Source organism: Coptis chinensis, chromosome 3 (assembly GCF_015680905.1).
Source record: "Coptis chinensis isolate HL-2020 chromosome 3, ASM1568090v1, whole genome shotgun sequence".
Taxonomy (NCBI): Eukaryota; Viridiplantae; Streptophyta; class Magnoliopsida; order Ranunculales; family Ranunculaceae; genus Coptis; species Coptis chinensis.
In genome coordinates this window covers 118011689-118038124 of record NC_141458.1, presented here as the reverse complement: position 1 = coordinate 118038124, position 26436 = coordinate 118011689, and the positions used below count along the sequence as shown (strand labels likewise).

General features: G+C 35.5%; 1 protein-coding gene across 1 annotated transcript; it reads left to right on the top strand.

Annotated features, from left to right (window-relative positions):
* The first annotated feature begins 16942 nt into the window (after window positions 1–16942).
* Window positions 16943–17356, top strand: LOC147513557 (uncharacterized). The gene has a single exon (XM_086598930.1). It carries the CDS (start codon window positions 16943–16945, stop codon window positions 17354–17356), a length of 414 nt encoding a protein of 137 aa, XP_086455056.1.
* The last annotated feature ends 9080 nt before the right edge of the window (window positions 17357–26436 follow it).

The window sequence follows — 26436 nt, the reverse complement described above, 5'->3', positions numbered from 1 at the left end:
TGATTTACTTGCGAAACTCCAAGGAAACAGTTGCCGCTTAGAGGGAAAAGAGAGAGAAATCGAGAGATAGATAGAAATAGGAGGAGGTGTCTTCGGAACTCACAGGTTGGGTTGAACTGTTGAAGACGATGGAAATTCCAAAAGCTTTGATATAGTGAACCAAGGTCTACGTGAAACTCTGTATATAGGATTCTCATATATATTTAAGCAATAAAATAATAAATGATGAGCAAAACAAGAAAATAAGGGACAATACATATTTTTGTCCTCTCCTAAAAAGTAATGGTCATAAATTCAAAAGTCTTTAAAAAAGTTCTCTAAATTTTTTAAATATATCTCATAAATTGTACGTACACTTGTACTTTAAATCAAACTAACACGTGTATATTATATTATATTGTTGTACACGCATTATATATAAATATATATCACACTAAATTTTAATAGTAAGTACATGCTGTACTATAATTGTTAGTTAGCATTGCACGAATTTATTATCCTATTCGTGCAATATATCAAGCACGTATACATTTATTAGTTAATATATACAATGTTAATTTATAGTATATATACATATAGAGGTTGATATTATTATTAATATTTATAATACACATGTTTAATATAATATTATAAAACATGCATTTAATAACACACATTCACTATATATATTTAGTAGATTTTTATGCCACAAAATAAACAAAAACTATATATTATAATGTTTGGGTTTGTCTTTATCTAGTGTAATATAATACTAAACTTTATATATCAAAATCATAATAATCGGTTTCAGTTTCGGTTCGGGTACCCATCGGTTTTAATGGTTTCAGTTCTTTATTGGTTCGGTTCTTGAAGACTGGACCCATAACCGCTGTAAATGGTTTTGGTTCCAGTTCGGATATCGGATAATTGGCCTGGGTACCCATGCACACCCCTACGTCCTCTCTCGATCACTTAAGTTATAATTGGTCTCCCCATTTTTTTTAAAAATAATTTAGAAACATCGAATCTCCCTAAATTATATAGTTAGTCCGGCGTTTTTATATGAATTCATGAATTAGAAATAGAATCCAAAGAACCAGATCATCACTACAACAATTTTATGATATTACATCACTGAAAAAGTGATGTTAAAACTAAATCACATCACTTCTCAAAGTGATGCATGGATGTGATGTTTATTAGAATAGAAATCATTTTTTACCTGATGTAATATTTAGCAGTTTGACATCACTTTTGAAAAGTACGTGGCGTTAGAAAAAATCCATTGACATCACTTAAAAAGTTATGCTAGTTTGATTCACAAAAACACATATTTAAATTGAAAAACAAAAATATAATTGGATCCAGATGGATCCGAACCATCAACTTCTCAAATATTTGAGTGCTCTTGCCATTTTGAGCTTATGGATCAATTTTTATCACAAACGAACATTGACTAGCTACTTTCACAAACGAGCATTGACTAGCTACTACTAGAGAAAACGCAATAGTAGCCTAAGAAACTATATACAAATAAACATAACAACTGTTTTTGCAACTTAAAAATTCTAAGTTCCTAACTAAAAAAATACCAACCATGCTATATATTGAACCATATATATATTCATGACAATAGAATAAAACGAGAAGTTTGTTAGTTCACGTATAAATTACAACAAATTCAAAACATCTAACACAACATTTCATAATATACTCATATGGTCTAACATGATATATACTAAGAAAAAACTCCCTATTCAGATTGGTTAAGGGCTACTTGCAGTATAATAATTTATGTAGCATATTGATCAAATCAATCTACTCACCATTAAGGTTTCTCGCTGTAATTAGGTTACATAAGAAGACCTACTAATTCAACACCAAGTGCCCCACAAATGACACCTAGACACAACAACTACAAAACTCTAATACAAAACTACAAATCTCCATGTTGTCGACCCGTACGTGCTTGGTCCATCTAGACGTACCTTAACAAGATGAATAAAAACCCAATTAACCTTGTTTTTTATTAGTGAAATAACCTGCGCATTTATATAGTAATAGATGGTAGATGTTTGACGAGGGGGGCGACTTAAAAAAACAGTTGATGTGTAGCATGGTTCGCATACTTAGATTCATCAAGATGCCATCTTCTTTTTTTTTTTTTTTTTTTTTTTAAGTGGGCATTTTATTGATAATGAGTTTTACAAATAATTATGCCAAACGTACAACAAGCTGCGCCGCAAGTCCTTTCTCAATGGCAAATCCTATAATCCTAAATCCAAACTCGTTAGAACAAGTTTTCATTATTGGCTTCTCAATCATTTCCTATCACTGCTTGATCTATTAGTTGTTTATCCCACCTCAAACTACGTCCTCATTCCCAAGTCCTACCAATGGAGAGACTCCAGTTACATCAACACATATATGTTTTCTCTCAGATCAACTATAAATTAAGACATCTGCATACCAAAGTGTTGATCTGCATTATATTTATTTTTAATATATAATTAAAATTTTATTGATAACGAGTTTTACAAATAATTGAGACAAACGTGCAACAAGCTACTTTGTGCTGCAAGTCTTATCCTCCTAAATACATATTCGTTAGAATCAGCTGTCATTATGGTACTGTGCACAACTTTCTGCAATCTCTTAAGGAGCTCAACAAATTGTTGTGCCAAAAAACCAAAAGTATTGAAATTGACCGGAATAAAATAATATTGGTTAACGTTACAAGCTTCGTTTCTCATGCTTCTCTATCTTCCGATCCATGTCGGAATAATAAAACAATGACGGTTATATTTTATTTTATTTTTAAAAACTTCTAATATTGGTTGACTAATTTCAATGATTTTTGCTTAAAATACGTATGTGTGGTGCTTTGAATTTTTGAAAGTCGATGCCAAGCGCCAAGCCACCAAGAGTTGGAAGTGGTTACTTTGCTGAAAATTAGTAAAGCTGAATGAAAATTTAGTGAAATCTAGTCTTCTCTCTTACCATTTAAAAATTGTGCAAGTTTTTACATTTGCATCTTTTAGGGAGGATTTTAATTAAATTTAGAAACACTCTGCAAATTGCTAGGAGCTCAAAACATCTCTTCCACCTTATTTTTCCTAAGAATACTATCATTATTTTTGCACCACAACTCATTTCTAAAGAGCAAATCTGTTTATATATACTAGTAAATGGGCACGTGCGTTGCATGTGTCACGAAAATAGAAAATATTATTTTGAGAAGAATGATACAACAATGGTGGTGCTAGTAACTACAAATGGGTATAGGTCCACGTCTTCGAAAACACTAATATCATAAATATATAATAGCATCTGATGGTTCATTTTTAAATTTTAGTCCAAACAATCTAATAACTATTAGATGTTGGTGAAACAAATGCAAGAAAGCTAAATATATGACTGTAGATAGAACTAAAAATGATTTGACACTACTCTCTGTGCATGAAGAAAATTTAACAATTAGAGCAAACAAAATTCGGAAATATGTGCCAGAGAATAATAACTCATTTAGTTAAACCTATAATGTACTTTAAAGGAAGAAATGTAGATTTTCATATATATATATATATATATATATATATGCATAGAAATGTCACTAACAAATTAAAGGGATATTTAGACTTTAGTCATATTATTAATAGCGAAATTAGGCTTTGGTCCTACTTCTGTTTGTTGACTGTGAGTCAATATAGTTGACCATGGTCAATCTGTTTCAATCTGTTTGTATTTTCAAAATGGCAAGAATGCCCCTCCATGTGCATGTCACGAGAATAAGTAGATAACCGTTGGAATCCAACTAAAACTCAATTGATAAAATTTGCCACATGTCAAAATCCTCTCTACAATCCAATGGCCCAAAAAATATAGCCGTTAGAACTGAAATACTATAAGAGTTCAACCCTTACAGTCATCTTCTTCCTGTAAGCCACCCTTTCTTTCTTTTCTTTGGGTACCCCTCTTCTTTTTCCAATCTAATCCAATGGGTGGAGCTCCCGTAAGATATTTTGTGTCAGATCGATGAGGTAGTTTTCAGCCTAACCAACTTTTAAACTGTAATGGCATATAAGTAGGACTAAACTCTAATTTTATGAAGTTCAGTAGGCTTAATTTCTAAAAGATGACTTTGTTTTCTGTACCAAAATATAAGTTTATCCAACTTGTGTTTTTGTCCACAGATATGTCAGTTGTGTGACCAAGAAGGCCACACTGCTCCAAATTGTGAGTACCTTTATAAGAGATGCAACATGGACAGGGGGGTAGACATGGTCAAGTCTGAGAGGCTTTATGAAATTGTATAGATGTCGGATCACCGGTCGGGCAAAATTGAAATATGGCTTTCATGTGACATGGTTGGGTGTCACAACCACCAGATGCTTTATGGTGCTTCCAATCAGCCTATGGTGCCTACTGAGAAGAAGACTACTCTTGTACTAGACTGTGATGTGTGTGGTAGTGAGTATTGCTATCTTCTTGACTACCCTAAGTGAGACTATAATGTATGTATCAATGTAAGGGTGATCTAATTGTTCCATTCTAATAAAATGTAAGTTGTAACAGCATAAAATATCAAAACCATATCAACCTATCTGCAGAACATAAAAAAGATGATCATAACAAAAAGGGAATCATAAACAAGGGGTTCTTTCTTACATTAAATTTCAAAATTAAATGAAATCCCAGCAGACCTGAACCATAAGAAACAGACACAACACTTTGACCTAAACCATGAGAAATAGAAAACAGACACAACACTTCAGCAGACTAACACCAGTAGCTTAAGTACAAACAAACACTTCCTGACTTGACATATGATATACAAAAGTAGCAAAAGATGCAATCCCCTTACAAGTAGCAAAATATACAAAATATACTTGCAAAAGCCACTTACTATTGAGTCTGGCTAAGTGGCTCATGAGTTGATATAGTTGCATTCAGTGGAGGAGTTGAAGGTGTATCTGGGCCATCACCAAACAACAAATGATGCAATCCCCTTGTTCTATGGCTAACTGGCTCATGTACTCCTCTGCCTCTTCCATCCCTTCCACCCCTTATGTTTGCTCTTCCTCTTGCTCTACCTCTTCCTCTTCCTCTCCCTACTCTACCTCCTTCTGGTGATCCTCTTTCAGTTGGTCCTTGATCTTTGCTGCTTTGCTTTGGGGGCTTCGGTGGTCCTTCATCGGTTCTTTGCTTTGCATTGGGGCTTCTTGATCTTCTTCTTCTGCTGCCTGCTTTGGGGCTTCAGTTGGTTCTTCTTGTCCAGGGACACCTTTCCTTTTCTTTTTGCCATATATCCCCTTCTGTCTTTGATCACATGTTATAGGGTTGTGACCTAGTTCTCCACACTTTGTGCACTTCCTTCTTGTTTTAGGTGGTTCATCATCCCCCCTAATTCTTTGTTTTCTTGGCCTTCCTACCTTACTAGCCACTTCAGGAGGTAGTACCAACTCTTCTGGTTCATCCTGTGAATAAAGATAAGGGTAGATAATTACTATCATATACAATCAAGATAGATAACATCACATACATTACTTACTATTTCTTCCCAATCCTCAATGTTCTCCAGTGGATAAAGATAGTTTGCATAAGTTCTCCTGAATGCCTCAACACTAAAATATGGACTGCAATACCTGTCATAAATTAATATATACAACAGAAATTAATGTATAGGGTTAAAATATATACAACAGAAATTAATGTACACATAAGTAAATATTTGAAAATGATACAATTTACCTTGACCACTTTTCCACTCTCTTCTTTCTGATGACAGCAACTGCATGTGCACAAGGAATTCCTGACATTTGCCACTCTATACATGAGCATTCAAACTTCCCAAGATCAACATTATACCTCTTCCCACTCTTGTTATTGATTGCTAAATATTGAAGATCACGAAACACCCTTAATCTCATACCAATGGTGCCTCAACTCCCTCTTTTTAATCATGAAATATACATTTGGGACTACATCTCCTTCAACTAGCTCCATAGACAACTCTCTTCTCTCATAAACCAAATTCAACAAGTCTAGGTTGTACCTGTTTATAAAGCGAACCAATGGTTTATCTCTGATTTTGAGTATCCAGTTATTGAAGGACTCACTAAAATTATTGGTCAGTTCATCACACTTTGAGATCCAATCAAAGTGTGCCCTAGCCCAACTACTCCTTGGCTCTCTATCCAACCAATCTAAAGCTTTTGGGTCATTTTTGTTAATGATACCCAATATCCTTGTAAGTTCTTGCTTCTTGTATGCCCTTGCAGCTCCCGGACTAGATTTTCCAACAACTCACCACTATAAATCTTTTTTAAAGTTCTTGTACATATGTGCGAAGCAATATCTGCATAAAAAACATGCATAAGTATCTTAAATAAATGTGTATAATTCATCATAGTGAGCTCTGACTACAAGTATGTATAAATGTGTATCTTAAATAAATAAAATGTGTATAAATGTGTACTGTGATTGGAATCGGAAAATAGTGAGCTACAACATGTATCAACCCCTTACATGCATCACTCATGAAGCTAACCTTATCCTTATGCTTGTCTAGATGAGGCTTCAAGTGACATAACAATTGCATCCATGTATCCTTGTTCTCCCCTTGACAAACATAGACAGCAAGAGGGAATATTCCATTCATGGCATCAAGTCCTATAGCTGTTAAGCAACATCCACCATACTTACCTTTGAGAAAACAGCCATCAAGACCAACTATGGGTCTACATCCATTCAACCACCCATCTATTGATGACTTGAATGCAACAGCAACACCAATGAAAGACTTAGTTCCATCACTCACAAAATGCTTGGCAATGCTACCTGGGTTTCTCTTAAGTATCTGCCTACACAACTCAGGGACTAGTCTATAACCTTCTTCATAATTTCCATGCATTGCTTCAAGCATCAGCCATCTACTCCTCCAAGCAGTCCAGTATGATATGCTCACTCCATATTTATTAAACACCTCTTTTACTATATCAGTTGGTTTGAAATCTGGATGATCTCTCATCTTATCTAGAAATGCTTTAGCAACCCAAGGTGCTTTTAGCTTTGTATGTTCTTATTCTTCTCATCACTTCACATGTATGTACATCATGACATTTCCTAAGAATGAAGGTGTACATGTCTTTTTTGGTTATACTAGCAGATACAGTCCACTTACATGATAGCTCTTTACACACAAGAATCACCCTGAACTTGTCATTTCTAACTTGTCTGAAACTAAACCTATGTTTAATTGCCATTGTCACAAAAAACTCCCTACAAGCCTCAATGAAGAGGCCAGCTCATCTTGGGCTTCAACTCACATAACCCAAACTTCTCAACTACTGGGTCTGCCACCTTTGCCACCTCCTCTTCCTCATAGATGTTTCTTGATAGCCCCATAACATTGGCCAACACAGAACCTTGTAACTCTTCTTCTAAATTATGTACTTCTTCATCCACCACCATTGGATCTATGTCATTATCTAAGTCATTATTTGAGTAATCACTATCTGTTGGATTGTACTCATCATCATCAGATGCACTTTCAGCACTGTCATAGCCTGCATCCATCCAACTGCCAAAAACTGGGCCAAAGGTTTTATCATACTTATACTTATCCCCTTCATCATCACTTCCAGCATTTAACTCAGCATTCAACTCAACATTCAAACCACCATTAAACTCACCATTCAGACCATCATTCAACTCACCATTCAAACCACCATTTAACTCACCATTCAACTCAGTATTATCAGATTCATAAACCATGTTCTCAACATTCTCATCATCATTTAATCCCTCACTAGCATGTTCTAGTTCATCAAGATATTCATGAATATTCTGAGTACAAAAATCCTGATCCATGGGTGGTAACTGAGACTCCACCATATTCTTAGATCCCTCAACATCTTCTGCCACTTCATCATCAGAAATCTCCAACACCAATGGCTCTCCATTAGGACCTAAAACTGGTTTAGTAACCAGTATGTGAAACCTTGCAGACCTTCTTATAGGTGACTTTTGGGAGTATTTGGGCCTTTTACCTGTGGGAGTATTTGGGCCTTTTACTTTTGGGAGTATTTGGGCCTTTTGTCCGGTACTAGTAGGATTAACTGATGTTTGAGAAGGTTGGGGAGTTTCTGTGAATCTTGGGGATCTCCTAACACTCTGACTAATTTGTACACTTTTGTTCTTTGGAGTTGTGGGTACTGGTGAAGGAATATTTTGGGGGGACTTGACTGGAGGGGGAATCTTCTTGAGGGACTTGACTGCTGGAGATATTTTTTTGGAGGACTTAACTGGAGGAGGAATCTTCTGGGGGGACTTGACTGCTGGAGACATTGGTTTGGAGGACTTAACTGGTAGAGCAATTTTTGTTGGGGACTTAACTGGAGCAGCAGTGGATGGAATTACAGGAGCTCTAGTGGGTTTTTGACTTGTTGGAATTGGGAATACAAATATGTGGTATTTTTTGTCTTTCTCAGGTTTAAGCTCATCCCACAGATACATAAGGTCCTTATCCTGTGTTATCCTACATATATACCCTTGAATAATACTAGCAATCTGAAAACCAACTCCTTCACCAACCAATTTTTGGACATCCCTTTTCAAATCTATCAAACAGAACTCATCTCCATCAACTTTCACATACTTCTGCATACCACCTTTGTAATCATTACTATTAATCTTCCCAAGGATAGTTGTCTCCCAATTCCCACCATAATGTATCATAAAAGGCTTCTTACCTAACAAAGGGCGGGCCATAGTACTGGACATAACAACAGCATACAATTAGAAAAGGGATAGGGACATCAAATATCAATAAAAAGGACCACAAAACAAACACTTCATGTACTATTTCACATGCATTCAATATCAAACACTTTAATAAATTATCATAACAAATAAAAATTGGTTTTTAATCCTAGTGTACAATAAAATATTAGTTTTTAGACTCACAAAAATTTAAAAGATTAGTTTTTAGTCCATCTACATGCAAGAAACATGCAACAGAATCAATCACAGTTCGTGCTGAACCCTAAAACTATTTCCCATAAAATTATGTGGTGTGAGTGCGAATGAAAAGAACTAACTAAACAAATTCATGTAAAAACCATCACCAAACAGATTCATGTATGCAAATTCATATTCCACTCATATAAAAATGGGTAAAAATCAAAGCTTTATACTTACAATGCACAACAAAAGGGTTCACGATCTGCAACAGTTAAGAAAGGGGAGAAATCTCAAGAGCAAACTCGTCTATCAGTAGAAATAGCTAGTGTAGATCACATCAACACCACCCGAACTAACCACAAAAACTTCCTTCATGTTTTGGAATTAATGAGTTGGTTTTGACAAAAACCCACGATGAGATGTTAGTTTTGAGAGTAAAAAGTTTCTGTTTTGACAAAAATTAGGAGAGCTTAGCTTGAGAGAGAAAGAGAGAGTGAGAGAGAAAAATGGTTTCAGACAACGCGATCAGGTGGAGTGAGAGAGAAAAATGGTGGGAATTTTCCCTCCTTATTCACCAACTCCTCGAGATGTGCGCAACAACAAATTAACGGTCCGATTTTTTAGTTCTCTATTACCACACCCTGTATCGACACGTGGCGAAACGAAAACGACATCATAAAAACACGTGACATGCACATGGAGGGGTATTCTGGTCATTTTGAAATAACAAGCAGCTTGACCATGGTCAACTATATTGACTCACAGTCAAGGAAAAAAGTAGGACCAAAGCCTAATAAATTTGAAAAGTAGAACCAAAGCCTAATTTCTCTATTAATAGTAGGACTAAAGTCTAAATAACCCCAAATTAAATCAAGTAATTGGGCTCAGAGCCTAATTTTTCCAAATATTTTCTCCCTAAGTTCACTTCAATTTTAATTTCCATTAGTGTTTGTGTCTCCACCATAGACATGGTCTGCACTTTCGAATAGAAATTGATGATTGCAGCATTTCTTCAACTCCACCACAACGTTTAAGAGTGAAACCTACAAATTCAAAAGGTAGAAAGTATATCAAAGTCCAATTGGTAGTAGTAGTAAGAATGGTCTCGTAGTTTAAAAGCTTTGGCGAAGCTCTAGTGTCACAGAAGAGGAATTTCTTATTGACTTTTTCACACTCTGTGATCATGCTTTCGAACATGATATTTAAAATTGCAGCAAGATAAAGAGACTTTGAAACTGGGTCACTGAACTTGCTTTCATGTAGAATAATATACTAATAAAAAAAAAAAACAAACCTGATTACCATGGACTCCTTTGTTCAAGTCATGGAAGTTACGTTTTAATATCCATTTATAATATCTATGACAATGTAAAAAAGAAAAACCCAGGTCAGCTCATATTACCAACAGTTACAATTGTTCTTTAAAGATTAAATGAGTGCTTACTGTTTCTGAATAGGTGACATCTCAACCCTAAGAATGCGTTCGATTTTTGGAGGTAGAGACTTCTCCATGTCTTTGATAACTCTTCAAAGAATGTGAGGCCTCAATTCCTTGTGAAGATTAGCAAGCTAGAAAGTAGTATAGATTTCAATATGGTGTATAATCAGATGTTATAACATAGAAGGAAGCAATCTCACTCAGTAAAAATGGCACTGAAAGAGTTAGGTGTGTCATTAGCCATGGAAACTGGCAATACCTCAAGTTCATTGAATGAGCTCAAATTCTTGTATCTCTCAACAAAGTCCTCCTTATTCTTAAACTTCTCAGACTCTAGGAAATGAAGTAGATCCCTGTAGGAGAACAGTATAAGCAAATTACACAAACATCCAGTGTCATGAATCACAATTACATCTTGAAGGGGTAGAATAATGCACTGTGGTAAATCTAGGAGCAACTAATATATTCTACCAAATAAGGAAACCAATCAAAGAATACATTTTACAAAACATTTCTCACAAAATGTTAAGTAAATAGAGGTAGGATGACATGTAGATAAAGGTAAGATGTGAAATTGTGAAGTAGATAAAGGTGCATTTCAGGTTTTAAAATTTTAATAAAATGACATCATTTCAAGTTTAGGCGAATATGAAGGACCAATAGTCCAATGCTCATAAGCATTACTCCATGTAAAGTTAAATTTACATATTAAAATAATATGCAAATTTAAATTTATATGTGAAAAGAAAACTATGTAAAATTTAAATTTACATTGGACTTACAACGAAATTAAAATTGAAAATGTGTCCTTGAGCCGAAATTTCATCAGCCCAGTTTAGGACTTATGGCGAAATTATTATTGGGCTTTGTCTTTGGACCGTAATCTTTGTAACAAAATCGACTTGGAACGGTAGTGTCATAATATTTATAACTAAAACAAAAAAGCACCAACATCATTGATACAAAGTCAAATATATATGCAAATGTCATTGCACAATTAGGCTAAACGTATATTTGTACACTTGTGAAAGCATGTTGGCAGATAGTCTGTTGTTCGATGCAACATGAGCTTTGTAGGCGGCCTATTCTGGTGCTGATTCTAGTTATCTCTTAAGGAGCTTAACATACTGTTGTGCCAAGAAACCAAAGGTGTCAAAACTGAAAGGAATGAAACAATGCTGGTTAGCTCTACAAGCCTCCTCGTGTTTCTCAATTTTCCCTGTCGCTGCTCTATTAGCTGTTTCTCCCACCTCAAAGACTCCATTCCCAAGCCCTACCAACGGAGAGGCTCCAGTTACATCAACACACGCATGCCTCCCCTCAGACCAACTGTAGACCAATACATTCGCAGGCCGAAGTGTCGATCTTCCCTCATTCGGATCAGTGAGAAAATTCACAGGAGCTTCCTTCTTCAATTGTACCCCAGCCCTCCAAAATGCATCACATAAAATATCTCTGACATGATCATGTCGGTATTTGAAACCTGGGAAATACCTACAATGTGCTGCATGGTCCCCGAAAGCATCTAGTCTACTCTTTTTGCAAACAGGGCATAGACTACCATCAGAGTACAAAGGAATCATTAGACAGTACCGAAGAATAAAATGATACTCCACCGGCGACATACGCTGTCCAAGTCCCTCCATCGGAATAGCTAATAGAAAATCTTTTGCATGTTCTAACTGCAAGCATCTAATAACTGCTTTCTGACGAGTAGATAACACAAACTCCCTCTCAAGACCAGCAACAATCTTACCGTAAAATGCTTCTGCCAAAACTTTTTGTGGTTTTGAGGGGATGGTAGCATTCACAGCCAGAGAGTTAACGTCAAAATCGGGTAGACAGAGACTCAATGCACTGCTAGCAACATTAAGAATCTCATCCAAAGGCACTGTGCCACAACTCCTAAGAATGTGGTTATGAAGCTCAGAAGTCTGACAACGTGAGGCCACAAAAGAAAAAGTAGAGACATCAGTGGCACAATAAATACCTAACCCACCCAGACGTAATGGGAGTGTCGATAGACGCCACTGCAAATCACCGAAGTCAGGACCATCAGAAACCTCAATACCCTGGAGAACACTGCGGAGATGTCGATCAAAAGTCTTAGCTGCCTCTCTGAAAAGATCTGGTGAACAAGTACGAATCGCAAAGACCAACTTAGAGAGCCAAGCACAAGCTCGTAAGCACGCTAACTCACACTGTGGATCTTCCAAAATAGCTAAACGGTCCATCAAACTCATAGCCTTTTCAACACACTTGCGAACAAGGCCTATGACAAAGGATGAATCAATGCTGACCGCACCTCCAAGCAACTTGACCCCCTACTGAGGACGAGACAAATCTGAAGGAAAGAGACCATGAGTGGAGCGACGTGGATCCGGTGATGGCCAAAATATCAAAGTCATAACCTTTATATATATATATATATAGTAAAATCGCCTATATTAGGTATGAAATCAATTAACTGCATATTGAAGTGGATTTGATTTGACTTTGGTAAAGTAAAGACATTAGCATTGAAGGGAAACAATAATGACTTAACCTGAAAAAAATTGGCTTTGACCTCGGACCGAAACCCGACATTATTGGGGGCTTTGTAAATGTTCTTCAAGACTGGCTCTGCGACTTCAAAGTAGTTACCATTGTAAATCTGATTGAATGTTTCACTGTCGACTGCAACACACCTGTACATTTCATTCTTTCCAATAAGTTTTTCTCTTTTTCCAAGTGAGTGAGGCTTTTCCATATGACAACGAATTTCATGGATATTTAACTCTGAAATGCATCAAATAGAACTACAAATAAAACATACCACCGATATGATTCCATTCTTTCAACGGTTCAAATAAGGTTTGTCCAGAAGTAATCCTATCATACGTGAATTACGGTTCTACAATGGAAACACAAATCAGTCTCAAAAGAATTGAAGAGAGGCAAAAAAAAATAAGAAAAAGAAAAAGAAAAGAAAAGAAAAGAACATCAGAGTCGCAATGAACTTAAGAAACAAATGTGAGCCGGTAACTAAAGTTTGTTTCAAATTAAACCAAAATAACCATAAGAAATTTAAAAATAAGGAACAAAAAAAAGATGTTAGGAGAGGACATGAAAACTAATAATTTCATAACCGATCAAGAAGGAAACATTTAAAAAAACAAATTATCATATAACATAGCTAAATCACTTTGAAGAAATATTGAATGAGTAATCATAGAAGTCAAACAATATAAAGGATCAAGAACTGTCACTTAACTCGATATTGTTTGCACTATATTAAGTATATTGAGTAACATTCTCTTCAACCCATTTGGCTCAAGACCTGTTTATAAGCAACTTTTAGTCAAACATCATTGTCAATGATGTCATCGTTATTTGCTGAATTATATATACTGACACATATGCATGTGACCATATCTGACACGGATATGAAGTGTTTAACATGACAAAATATCAAAACTTGAGGTATATCACATACAATATGTGTCCAAGTCGTGTCCGACGTGGATACATAGACGACACAAGCTATATTCAAAATATGGCATCTCCATACATAGGTTCAATTCATTGTAAACTGTAAAATTAAAGTAAATAAGGACAAATTAACGCCTATTGGAATACTTTATCTTGACAAAAGAAAAGTCACTAATGACTATAACATGTCATAAGTTTTCCGAAGATAAAATCAAAGGATAACTATAACACATGTTTGGAACTCAGAGCCTGAAGCAATTATTAATAAGCTAGGAAGGTCTACACACAAATACAAATACTATAAGTGTAAGGTTATGTATGTTTACATAAATAGAAAATGGAAGTACCTGTGATTTGGCATAACTTGAACATTAGTATTCCTTGAAACAAATCTGATTCATATATTCGTCCTTGTGTGCTCTAATCTAAAAAAAGGAAAATTTTCACACATGAGTCAATGATATTTGATTTGAAAAATCAAAACAAATTTTCACCAATAATAAAACTAAAACTAATGTTTACAAAAGTCGTGCTATGATTCGTATAATCTTTTTAAAACTATCCATAACAATGAAAAAAAGGGCAAGCAATACTCATAGTTGAGCCTAGTAGTATCATACGGAGAAGGTAAAAGTAAACCATGAAGGTGGTAAATTGACATGGTAAAATATATAGCTTCATATCCCTTCTCAATGCACCAAACCACATTATTCACTACGTAAGATGAATATAAAAAATTTGGAAAGTTTGAAAAATTGAGAGACAGAACAAAATTAAAAATTTGGCACAATAGATAATGTTTAACACACTCTGCAGCAGTTGAATCGCTACTTATTTAAAAAGGAGTAGGTGTAATCGGTCGGGGATTAATCGAGCAATTTTTCATAACACTATATTTCTTTACAAATACTTATTAAATATATTTAACTTTAAAATGCCAACGTAATAAAGCCAATTAAGAACCCAATCAATCAATAAACAATTAAAACACTCAATCAACTAAAATACATATGATAAAAGTGTAGAACTTTACAGAATCGAGTGTTGATCGAATTGGCGAAATATCGAGTTTGATGTTTAACATTGAAATAGTGAATACAATTACTCGGCTAATTGACATGTTTTAATCGGCTAATCAGGGCTAATCGGTCTAGTAGTACTCGGGGAGTTTTTGAGCCCGATTGTGATCGGGGATTAAATTGTTAGTCGGGTCGACTAAGCAGTGAGTAGCGAGTACTCAACGATTTAATAACTCATTACACACATCTTCATTAACCTAATTAAAAGAGGCGGTTACCAATGTTAATGTGCCACATCTTCAAATATGCATACAATTCTATGAAAAACTTTAAAAAACATGTTTCCCTCAAAACAAACACAACTCATACTACCTTAATCAATGTCTACATATAAAAGTTTAGTCTCATAAGAATCAGTAATGTTTTCATGCATGTAATAAGGTGCCAATTTTCCCTTTGCCAACAGCTAACTTAAAACAACATTTGAAACTAAAAAACTACAAAAGTTTCCCTTTAAACCTATTTTAGATATTTAATTACTCCGTCACGAATGTAATTGAATACGAATATGAAATTCAAAGTACGATACACAAATTGCAAAGGAGTTATCAATTCTACATGATTCATTCGTATGCTTTTCCCTTTTCTTAAACTTGTCTTTAAGTTGAAGTGTATATGGAAAATTGGGGATGGTGAGTACACAAAATAGTGAAATGAGGATTCACAGGAACAACAAATAGATAATAGTTCAAACTCTAGGTGAATCCCACGAGCACTCACCTCCTATCAGTTGCAAGTCTCAACGAAGTGTTTCAACTGTCCATTAGATGACCAACTCTATCGTATCTTCTTTGTTTAGAGCTTGCTCACCAATGCCAAAAAGTGGCTTAATTTCGATCTCTTGATTCTCCAAGTAATCCATATTACCAAATTTCTCCCTGTACCTCCTAGTGATGGAATCAAAGAAGTACTGCATTGTACCAAAAATGGAGATTACTTATAGGTCGAAAACTAAAGTTCAATATTGTACCTAAATACTCCAGCATTATCAGACAGGTCTTGGTGATTGATACACAAATATTATTTGAACATTCCCACAAAATAATTGTTCGAACTATTGAAAAGAAAATAAAGGTACCAAAGTTGCAGACAATAGATAAGATTAATTTGAATTCGAAAATAAGATTAATTGAAGACAATGTCAGAAATAAAATCATACGTTGAATCCGAAGAAGTGAATAATTATTTGCAAACCATTACGTAGTACTAGCGATCAAAAAAAATTCAGAGAGTTTTGGTGGGAAGAAAGTAGAAAGTGAAAACTCGAAATAAGGAATTTCGATTTTAAAATTAATTTGGGAATGGGAGAGTGGGGTATTGGTCAGGAACGAAGAAGATGAGCGTTTTTTTTTTTTTTTTTTTTTTTTGTGAAACCACGAAATGGTTTCTCTGTCTTTGTTTGTTGAAGATGTTGAGTTTTATAGTCCTTGGAATGCTTTAAATTACCGATTTACCCTTTCAGCGAAAAGCAAAAAGAAAGTGGTTGTAGTTCATTTCTCTATTAAAAGGGAAGAGGAGAGGAACTCTGTTAACATATACACTATCTTGGTGTATATTCTCTAATCTCCTATATATTCGGTGTACTTCTTTTGTATATATTCTCTTTCCTAGTATAATTAGATTTCTTTCTATATATAAATTCTTGATGAGAAAGTCTCTCAACTTGAAGGAAAAGTTTCTCTTCCTGTACTTGTAATACGTTTATAAATATATTGAAGTTTTATGTCTCACAATTCAGTGAAGACACCAAAATCATCTCCATTCTTTACATGGTATCAGAGCAGTAACGATTCTTGTTTTCTGACTCTCCATTCTTTTCAATCAATAATCTCTAGTTGTCATGGCCGAAAATCCAACGCCCTCAACAAAGTCTACTACTCGCGATTCTCTCAATGATCAAGGATCAACAAATGATCCTCTCTTTGTTCACCACTCTGATAGCCCCAACTCTATTCTAGTATCTCCACTTCTCTCAGGCGATAACTATCCCACTTGGGTTTGATCTATGACCATGGCTCTTCGAGCCAAGAGCAAGTTGGGTTTTGTGGACGATACAATCTCAAAACCTATTTCTGAAATCGAAGTATACAAGTGGGAACATTGTAATGATTTGGTGAATTCTTGGATATTGAATTCAGTATCTAACGACATTCACGATAGTATTTTATATGCAGATAATGCAAGAGAAGCTTGGACAAATCTAAAGGAGCGTTATTCACAATCAAATTCTCCAAAGATCTTCCAACTGAAGGATTCCATAGCCTTCCTTAACCAAGAAGATCTATCTGTTTCGGCATACTTCACCAAACTTAAGGCCCTTTGGGATGAGCTTAATTCATTCTCTATTGTTCAACCCTGTACTTGCGGTCATGGAAAATCTAATGCTGAGCAAGTTGAAAGAGATCAAGGCATGAAGTTTCTCTAAGGGCTTCACGACCATTTTCGTCCAATTCGAAATCAGATTCTCATGATAGAACCTTTTCCGAGTCTGCCTAAATTGTACTCGTTAATTCGTCAAGTAGAGAAACAGCAAGAGATCCAAAGCGCTACCTCTCTGATTCCAGAAGTAGCAACCCTCAACACCATTAAATTTGAAAATCATGCACCCGCCCCTCAAAACCGATCTAACAATTCTTTCGATCGACAGATTGGTAATCCTCGACAAACTAGAAACTTTCAACAAGGTGGCTATAATCAATCAGGAGCAAATCGCAAACCCAAAGGGCGTCCCCATTGTGATTTCTGTGGTCGTGATGGGCACTATACAACCACTTGTTATAAGTTGCACGGTGTTCCTTGGAAGCAAACAGAGACAATTGGTACAATCACTCTTACCCCCACCATTAGACTTGAAAACGTCTTTTACATTCCGTCGTTTAAGTTCAATCTCTTGTCTGTTAGCCAAATCACAAAATCTCTCAATTGTCTGCTAATTTTTTATCACAATCAATGCATTTTTCAGGACCTATCAACGAAGAAGAGGATTGGACAGGGTAACTATCATGAGGGGTTATATTACTTTCAGTCTCCATCTGCTTTATCAGTCATCAAACCACCTAGTATCGATCTTTGGCATTGGCGTTTGGGGCATTTATCTTATCGCTCTTTGCAAACTTTAAGTAGAGATATTCCTTTTATTTCATGTTCTAATAAAAGTACTTGTGGAATTTGTCCACAAGCTAAGCAACATCGCTTGCCCTTTCCTTCCTGTGAGATCACTACTAGTTCTCCCTTTCAACTAATTCATTGTGATATCTGAGGTGGTTTTTCCCATCCTTCGTTGAATGGATCTCGTTATTTCTTAACCATTGTTGATGATTATAGTCGTTGCACGTGGATATATCTCATGCATGTTAAATCTGAAACAAAAAGACTTTTGCAATCTTTCTTTGCCATGATTAGAACTCAATTCAACACTCATGTCCATAATCTTTATTCAGGAACTGGTCCTTTACTTTTCTCACCAATTCAAAAATTTCGTTCTGACAATGGCACTGAGTTCCTTTCTAATGACATGCAACGCTTCTTTTCTGATCATGGTGTCATCCACCAAAGGAGTAGTGTCTCAATGCCATAACAGAATGGTGTTGTGGAACGTAAGCATCGTCATTTGCTTAAGGTTGCAAGAGCCTTAAGATTTCAAGCACACTTGCCGTTAAGGTTTTGGGGTGAATGTATTCTCACGACAGCTTATCTTATCAATAAAATGTCATCACCTATTTTATCGGGTAAAAGTCCTCATGAACTCTTATTTAAATCTATACCAAGTTACTCACATTTACGAGTCTTTGGTAGTCTTTGCTATGCTCACAACAGTAACATTAAGCATAAATTTGATCAAAGAGCTAAGCCTGACATTTTTGTTAGCTATCCCCATGGTCAAAAGGGATATCGAGTATTTGATATTGCAAGTAAAACCATATATGTTTCTCGAGATGTTAATTTTTTTGAAGGAATTTTTCATTTTCATGATGTTTCTAAATCTACTTTTACATCTCCCTATGTTACTCCCCTTCCTTTAAATGATAATGATAGTATGGAAGTTATTTCTCATGATAATGAAGTCAATCATCATATTATCGTAGAAGGGAATAATGGTGGTAATCCCGGTTCTCCTAGTTCAGAAATTATTCCTATCAATGACGCACCATTGTCTCCTGCTGGTCATAATTCCCCTGTTGGTCATAACTCTCCAACACCCATTGTTCCGCAGTAGTATCATCATCCACAGCGTGATCGACATCCTCCTATAAAGCTTAGTGACTATGTATGCACACGGGTTTAGCTCCCCTCCTCCATCCAATTCCAAGTTGACAGGTAATCCATATCCTATTCATAAGTACCTTTCCAATTCTAATATCTCTGTTGCACATAAGGGGTTTCTTTCTAGTGTTTGTTCCAGAGATGTGCCTACTTCTTTCAGTCAAGTAGTTAAGTGTCCTAAGTGGCATGAGGCAATGCAAAAGGAACTTCAAGCACTTGAACAGAATAATATATGGAGTCTCTGTCCTCTTCCATCCCACAAGAAACTCATTGGGTGCAAATGGGTTTACAAAATCAAATACAAATCTGTTGGAAGCGTCGAACGGTATAAAGCACGATTGGTCGCTAAAGGATTTACACAAGTAGAAGGGATAGACTATCACGATACCTTTGCACCAGTTGCTAAACTGGTCACAGTTCGAACTTTACTAAGTGTCGCTTCTGTTAAGCAATGGCCACTATATCAGCTTGATGTTAATAACGCTTTTTTACAAGGTGACCTTGAAGAAGAAGTATATATGAGAACACCACCTGGCTTTCCCGTCAGGGGGGAGCATCGAGTATGCCGCCTAAACAAGTCCATACATGGCCTGAAACAAGTATCACGCCAGTGGTTTTAGAAATTTTCTTATGCTCTTCTTGAAATCAGGTTGAGATTCTCTGTTCACTCATATCACCGGTCAATTATCCACTTTTGTGTTAGTTTATGTCGATGACATTATCATAACAGGTAATGATGATTCCGTTATCAAGCATCTCAAGCACTTTCTTGAGAACAAATTCTTTATCAAAGATCTTGGACGTCTAAAATATTTTCTTGGTATTGAAGTGGCACGTTCATGCAAAGGCATATTTTTGTCTCAAAAGAAATATCTTCTGGACATCCTTAAGGATATTGGTCTAAGTGGTGGCCGTATTTCAGCATTTCCCATGGAACAAAATTTGCGATTATCTCCAACTGATGGGACGCCTTTGCCTGACCCGACTATTTATCGGCGCCTGATTGGCCGACTTATTTACTTGACAGTTACTCGACCTGATATCACTTATTCAGTTCATATCCTTAGTCAGTTTATGCAATCTCCAAGTAGCGCACATATGGATGCAGTACACCGTGTTCTTCGTTATCTCAAAGGTTCAGCTAGTAAGGGAATCCTTCTGTCATCATCTAGCTCTCTACATTTAATTTGCATGGATTTTGTGATTCTGATTAGGCAGGAAGCCCATCTTCTCGTCGTTCTACAACAGGATATTGTGTTCTTCTTGGCAAGTCCTATATCTTGGTGAACAAAGAAGCAAACCACCGTTTCCCGCTCTTCCGCTGAAGCAGAGTATCATGCTATGGCAACCTTAACTAGTGAGCTCCAATGGCTGCACTATTTGCTCAAAGATTTCGGCATTTATCACTCCTCCCCTATCACAATGTATTGTGATAATCAGGCGGCTTTGCACATTGCTAAAAATCCCGTTTTCCATGAACGTACAAAACATATTGAAATTGATTGTCACTTTGTACGGGAAAAGATTCAGAAAGGCCTCGTTAGTCCTCGGTACATTCCTTCCTCCAATTAGATAGTAGATATTATCACAAAGCCGCTCAGTGCAAATCCATTTCATCGTCTTATGGGCAAGCTGGGCATTACTGATGTACACGCTCAGCTTGAGGGGGAGTGTTAACGTATACACTATCTTGGTGTATATTTTCTAATCTCCTATATATTCGGTGTACCTCTTTTGTATATATTCTCCTTTGTAGTATAATTAGATTTCTTTCTATATGTAAATTCTTGATGAGAAAGTCTCTCAACTTGAAGGGAAAGTTTCTCTTCCTGTACTTGTAATACGTTTATAAATATATTGAAATTTTATGTCTCACAGTGAAGACACCAAAATCATCTCCATTCTTTACAAACTCCCTATCACCATCGCAGTCAATTTAGATAAAGCTTGTTGTTTAGCCCAAATGGCTAACCCATTGACTTTATTATTACATAATTCCGAACAACATCTAGAAATGAAAAAAAAAAAAAAAAAAACAAACAAAAGCAGCTGTAATAATTCTAATGTTGTCCACCACACTGCAATAATTCTAAAGAGCAAATTCGTTAGCCCAATAACTACGTTACTATCAAGTATTCGTCAGGCTTTCTCTTAACAGACATGTTATATAGTGTCTTGATGAGTATCTTATATAGTGTCGTTTGTTAAACAAGTTAATAAACATAAATTAAAAAGATGTTCAATACACTATATAAGTTACCCACGAATATGTCTATTAACGGACGGACATGTCCGTTTAAGAAAAAGCGTGCACTATTTGTTACCCTATTTATTTATTTTTTCGTTTTTTTGTTTTTGGGTTTTTTGTTTTTTGGTATTTTGATGGCAATCCCTCAATTCATAGATACCACTAATAACCATCACCATTAAATGGGATGCAAACAGAAGTAAGCAAAGTGTTGCGTGAAGATTATCGATCAACATACAAAGTTATCATGGCTTTCACTAATTAGTAGCATTGATTTATTGAAATGAAAGTTGGCTGTTTTCAAGTATTTTGTTTAGAAGTATCACAAGAGATTGCAACGAATTCCCCGTAACTTGGCTAGACTAGATCCACTGAATACAATTAGTCGCTATCAAAAAAAAAAACGGTACCACTAAATGTGCGTACGTCCGAAGTTATACTAAGCAATAATGCAATGAACAATCTCATAAACACAGAAATTAAGAAGCACATGCACCCATGCAGGATATCTGGATATGCATGTTGTCCATCACAGGGTACTTGCCTATTTGAATTATCTTGGAAGTTAGCTAATAACGGCCACCTGAAGCTATTAGACTCGTTTATTAAATTTATGCACGCATGTGCTATAAATCATGTTAGGGACGAAAACTAAGTAACTAATATTTTAGGGTTTTTTCAGAAAGGCACCACTTATTTTATTGAGAATGCTGCCCACACCCAAAACAAAACCAAATAGATTCTTAGATTAAATAGACACCACTTGAAAATTGAAAAGCACTATAAAACAAAATATTTAATTTTGATTAGTTTGATTTTATTTTACGTTCCATTAAATCAAGATGCTTTTTTAATATTGACAAAACACAAATGGTACCCTTGGTAAATCAGTGATATTTATATGAAAATCCATATTTTATGCCTGCCATTCTAAAAATTGTTATTATGTTCATTAATCTATCCAAGTACTACGTTGTGGGCTATTGTGTCAAATAATAACAAGTGCAACTTAACTGTGCTATGGTGGCGTATCATGAATGTTCTGACTCGTGGCGGCCAGGCAACTCGATCTAAGTGAGGGACTATGGTTTAGCACTGTATGGTAGCAGTATGTGGGGGGTTGTCCAGTCCAACATTTTGTAGATTATGTGGGGATGTGTGGGGAATAAGCCCTAAATCCACTTCAACAGTACATTAGGGCAACATCAGGGATTCCCTGTGCCAAGACAAATACTTCCAAATGTTAACTAGTTTAACAAGTTTAGGCTTTCTACACTTAAGAGGACACAGAGTCAAAGGCAAATTTCAGAGAGAGAAAAGAGGCACACGCACTGCGAGGTAATCTATTCCTTCTCCATTGTTCTCTCTGCAACTGCATTTTCCTTCTCTTCTTTTTTCACTCAGAGATGAAGTAATATTCACATATAATGAATATTAGACACGTGTCTAGTATAAACAGGAATACCACACCGACTTCATGTCAATGTTCTCCAAACTCGCTTCATAAACAACTCGCCTCATGTAGGTGGTCTACTTCAGCTCGCTCCAGGATAATGCAGGTCGAACAGACGATCTCACGCAGAACGCCTCGACTTATGACACCATCTCTTATCCATATGCAATCATTACCAAAACTGCACTTTCACAAACCACTGCCGCAAGCTACTAACCACAGCTACTGATCCCCATCATTACAGAATTCCTACCAAAGCCAACCTAACACTCATCCTTGATCTTAACCATACATCTGTATATGTCAGCACACGTGTCTCACAGATTTTCATACTCAACGGCTATAAATATCATCTACATGAACTACGTCAGACCTGATTCTTCTCTCCCCCCAGAATCGAGAGAAGATACGTAAGCAGTTCGCTCATCAACGAACTCGATCTTATCAATATCCAATCTCCTTCTCCTCTTAATCTTGTATGTAAAAGAGGACCAAAACGTCACCTTTACACACTCATTGTAATTCCTACACAATTACAAGTTGACATTAATGGGATCATGGGATAAATATGTTTTTAAATTATTTCTATGAAATTTGGTTCATAATTAAGGCCATTCATTTCCTTGTGCAGTCATTTGATTATGTTTCTTTTTCTCATGTATTTAGGAAATGTAATAGGGCAGTAGATTATCTAGTAGAACTATGTCAGATAGATTGCAATTTTTGTAGTTTTTTTAGTCCTTCACTTGATTGTAATTTATATGTAATAGTGGAGGAAGATGTTTGATTTCAATTGAAACTCCATTTGGGATGAGTTTATACCATCACGTACATTTTGGAATTCTTACCAAATTTCTCTTGATGTGAGAAGAATTGTTAATGTTCGCCCCTTCAATTTTAATTTGTATCCATGGAAAAATAAATGATGCAATCATCTTCTGCATGGATTGAAAGTTTCAATTTTGTTATGTTAAAACACACACACACACACACACACACACATATATACACACACATAGTAATTTTTTAAAAAGTAGCTACTTAAGTTAACTTAAAATAAGTACGTACATAAAACTTCACCTACAAAATGGATTCAAACATAATTTTTTGTGGTTATGAAGCACTCACCATAATGATTATCTTCCCGAAATTTTAGCTCATTTGGAAACCTCAAAATTGTTGTCATTTTTAAAAATGTTGTCAACTTTAAAAGGAAATCTAACGGTCCAGAAATGTTGAATTTTTGTAATTGTTTTTTGCCAATGTTAGAGGTTTCCAAATGAGCTGAAATTTTGTAAAGATGATCTTAATATTGAGTATATTATATCCACACAAAAAAAAATTGGGTTTAAATTCATTTTGTGGGTGAAGTTTTACTTACGGACTTATTTTAAAGTTAACTTAAGTAACTATTTTTAAGAGAAGGACTATATATATATATAGTCCTTCTCTTAAAAATAGTTACTTAAGTTAACTTTAAAATAAGTCCGTAAGTAAAACTTCACCCACAAAATGAATTTAAACCTATTTTTTGAAAACTTTGCTCAAGATGAACTGGTGTACCACTGTATGGAGAAGGACGATATATATTTTAATATATGACAAAATCTAGAGTACACTGGTTTATGAGTACGCATGCCATCTGGGGCCTCCACCATCAAAAGGTGAGGGTGTATTGCATGGCAAGGTACTGGATCTAGGCTCTCCTACCACTGCGTATCGATACAGCTAGCACATGCTAAAACTGCTATTACTATATTAGAAAAATCTGGGGTGGGCTGATAAACAATATTTTTCACGTACGTCACAGGGACATTTTTGTCTTTTCACTATCTATTGTGGGGGCAAAATCGTCAGTTCACAAGGATAGAATAAAAATGAAAATTCTAGAGAGAGATAGTACAAAGGGAAGGAAACCTGGCCTAAAAAAAATCATTACCCCATTTCGATTTTGGGTAGGACGTTCACTCTAGAAAAATGTGTGGGTGGATGAATAGTAAATTCTACGTCTGCCCATGGGCATTTTCGTCATTTCGATCAAAGGAAGAAGGTTAGTTCAAGATTATGAAATCTTCATTAAATTTTTGACTTTGTTCTTGAGGATTTTTATTTGTTACAGTTGCACAGGTGATTTAATCTAGGAAAGCGATGAGAACACAATTTCACATGTTTAAATTTGGTTTAATTTTGAAACCATTATTGTCTCGATTTATGATTTAATAAGTGTACAATATACTCTTTCGGTTGATTCTCATTTTTTAAATTTAATATTCTTAACTCAGTGAACTAAGGAAACCCGTAAAATGTTAAAGGAGTAATTTGTACATAAAAGAACACACTGCATTTTAACCAGAGGCACACACTATGGAAATTAACCAATAAATATAAATTGTTTTCCTAATTTGTTTGTTCATGTATGCTTATATGATATAATGTAGAGATTTAAAAGCATGTTCCATTGCTATAGAGTAAGCTTTGCAAAACCATCCATGAGTTTTAGGATTATGTAATGTACATATGTAGTTCTTAAATGGTCTGCACTAATTTACCTTAGAATTAAATATTTTCTATTACTTTGATGTTATTCGTTTAGTACAAGATTAATCTTCAGATGGGAGTGTATCGATCTATTTGGTTCCACCAGGTTTTCTTTTTAACTCCTTTTAGTTTAGAAGTGAAATCTAAAACCATTTGATACTATTTTATTGAAATTTATATGCGAGTGACCTTTGCATACAGTCTAATACTATATCATTTTGTTTTTTTTTCTTCAGGGCTATGGCATGTCTGAGTCCACTGCAATAGGAGCACGTGACTTGAATAATGGAAAATTTAGGAAGTATATGTTAGTGGGACTTCTGGTGCCAAACATGCAGGCTGAAGTTGTGAATTGGAACTCTAGTTCATGTATGCCTCTAGGCAATAGTGGTGAGCTACGGTTAAAAGGACATGGCGTTATGAAAGGTAAGCGGGAAAAGTTAGGAAACTAATATACTTAACTAGATATGGTGAGATTTGGTTTTGAATTAATTATGATGAATAGGCCAAATGGGTTCTTATTTCCTGATTTTTCATTTATAATAACATCTGAGGGTAGCTTAGTTTGGTATGGACATTTAGTATGAGGGTTTTTCAATCTCTTTGTAGGAATGATGTTATTGTCGTTATTGTAAGAAACTCAGACTTTGAAGTTTTATGAGTGGGATTTTAAATATAAAGAAGTGAATCCTCCAGCTGGCAAGGTGTGAGCGGCAAACTTAGACGGTAAAGTATGTGGGAGTTGTTATAGAGACTTAGGTTCATACATTCCAAAAAAGATTCATAATGGAGGGAAGATATGATAGATTTTTTTTTTTTGACCCGCTAAACTAAGAAAGATTTTCATACCATGGCAAGATATATCTTAGAAGTAGCATATGTGATAGTGACATTGCTAATATATAAATGGAATAGAAGCTAACTTTTATTTTGGATAATATGATTTTGGGCACCACTAATTACAAACTTTGGTGCAGTTGAAACTATGATGCTCAACAGTACA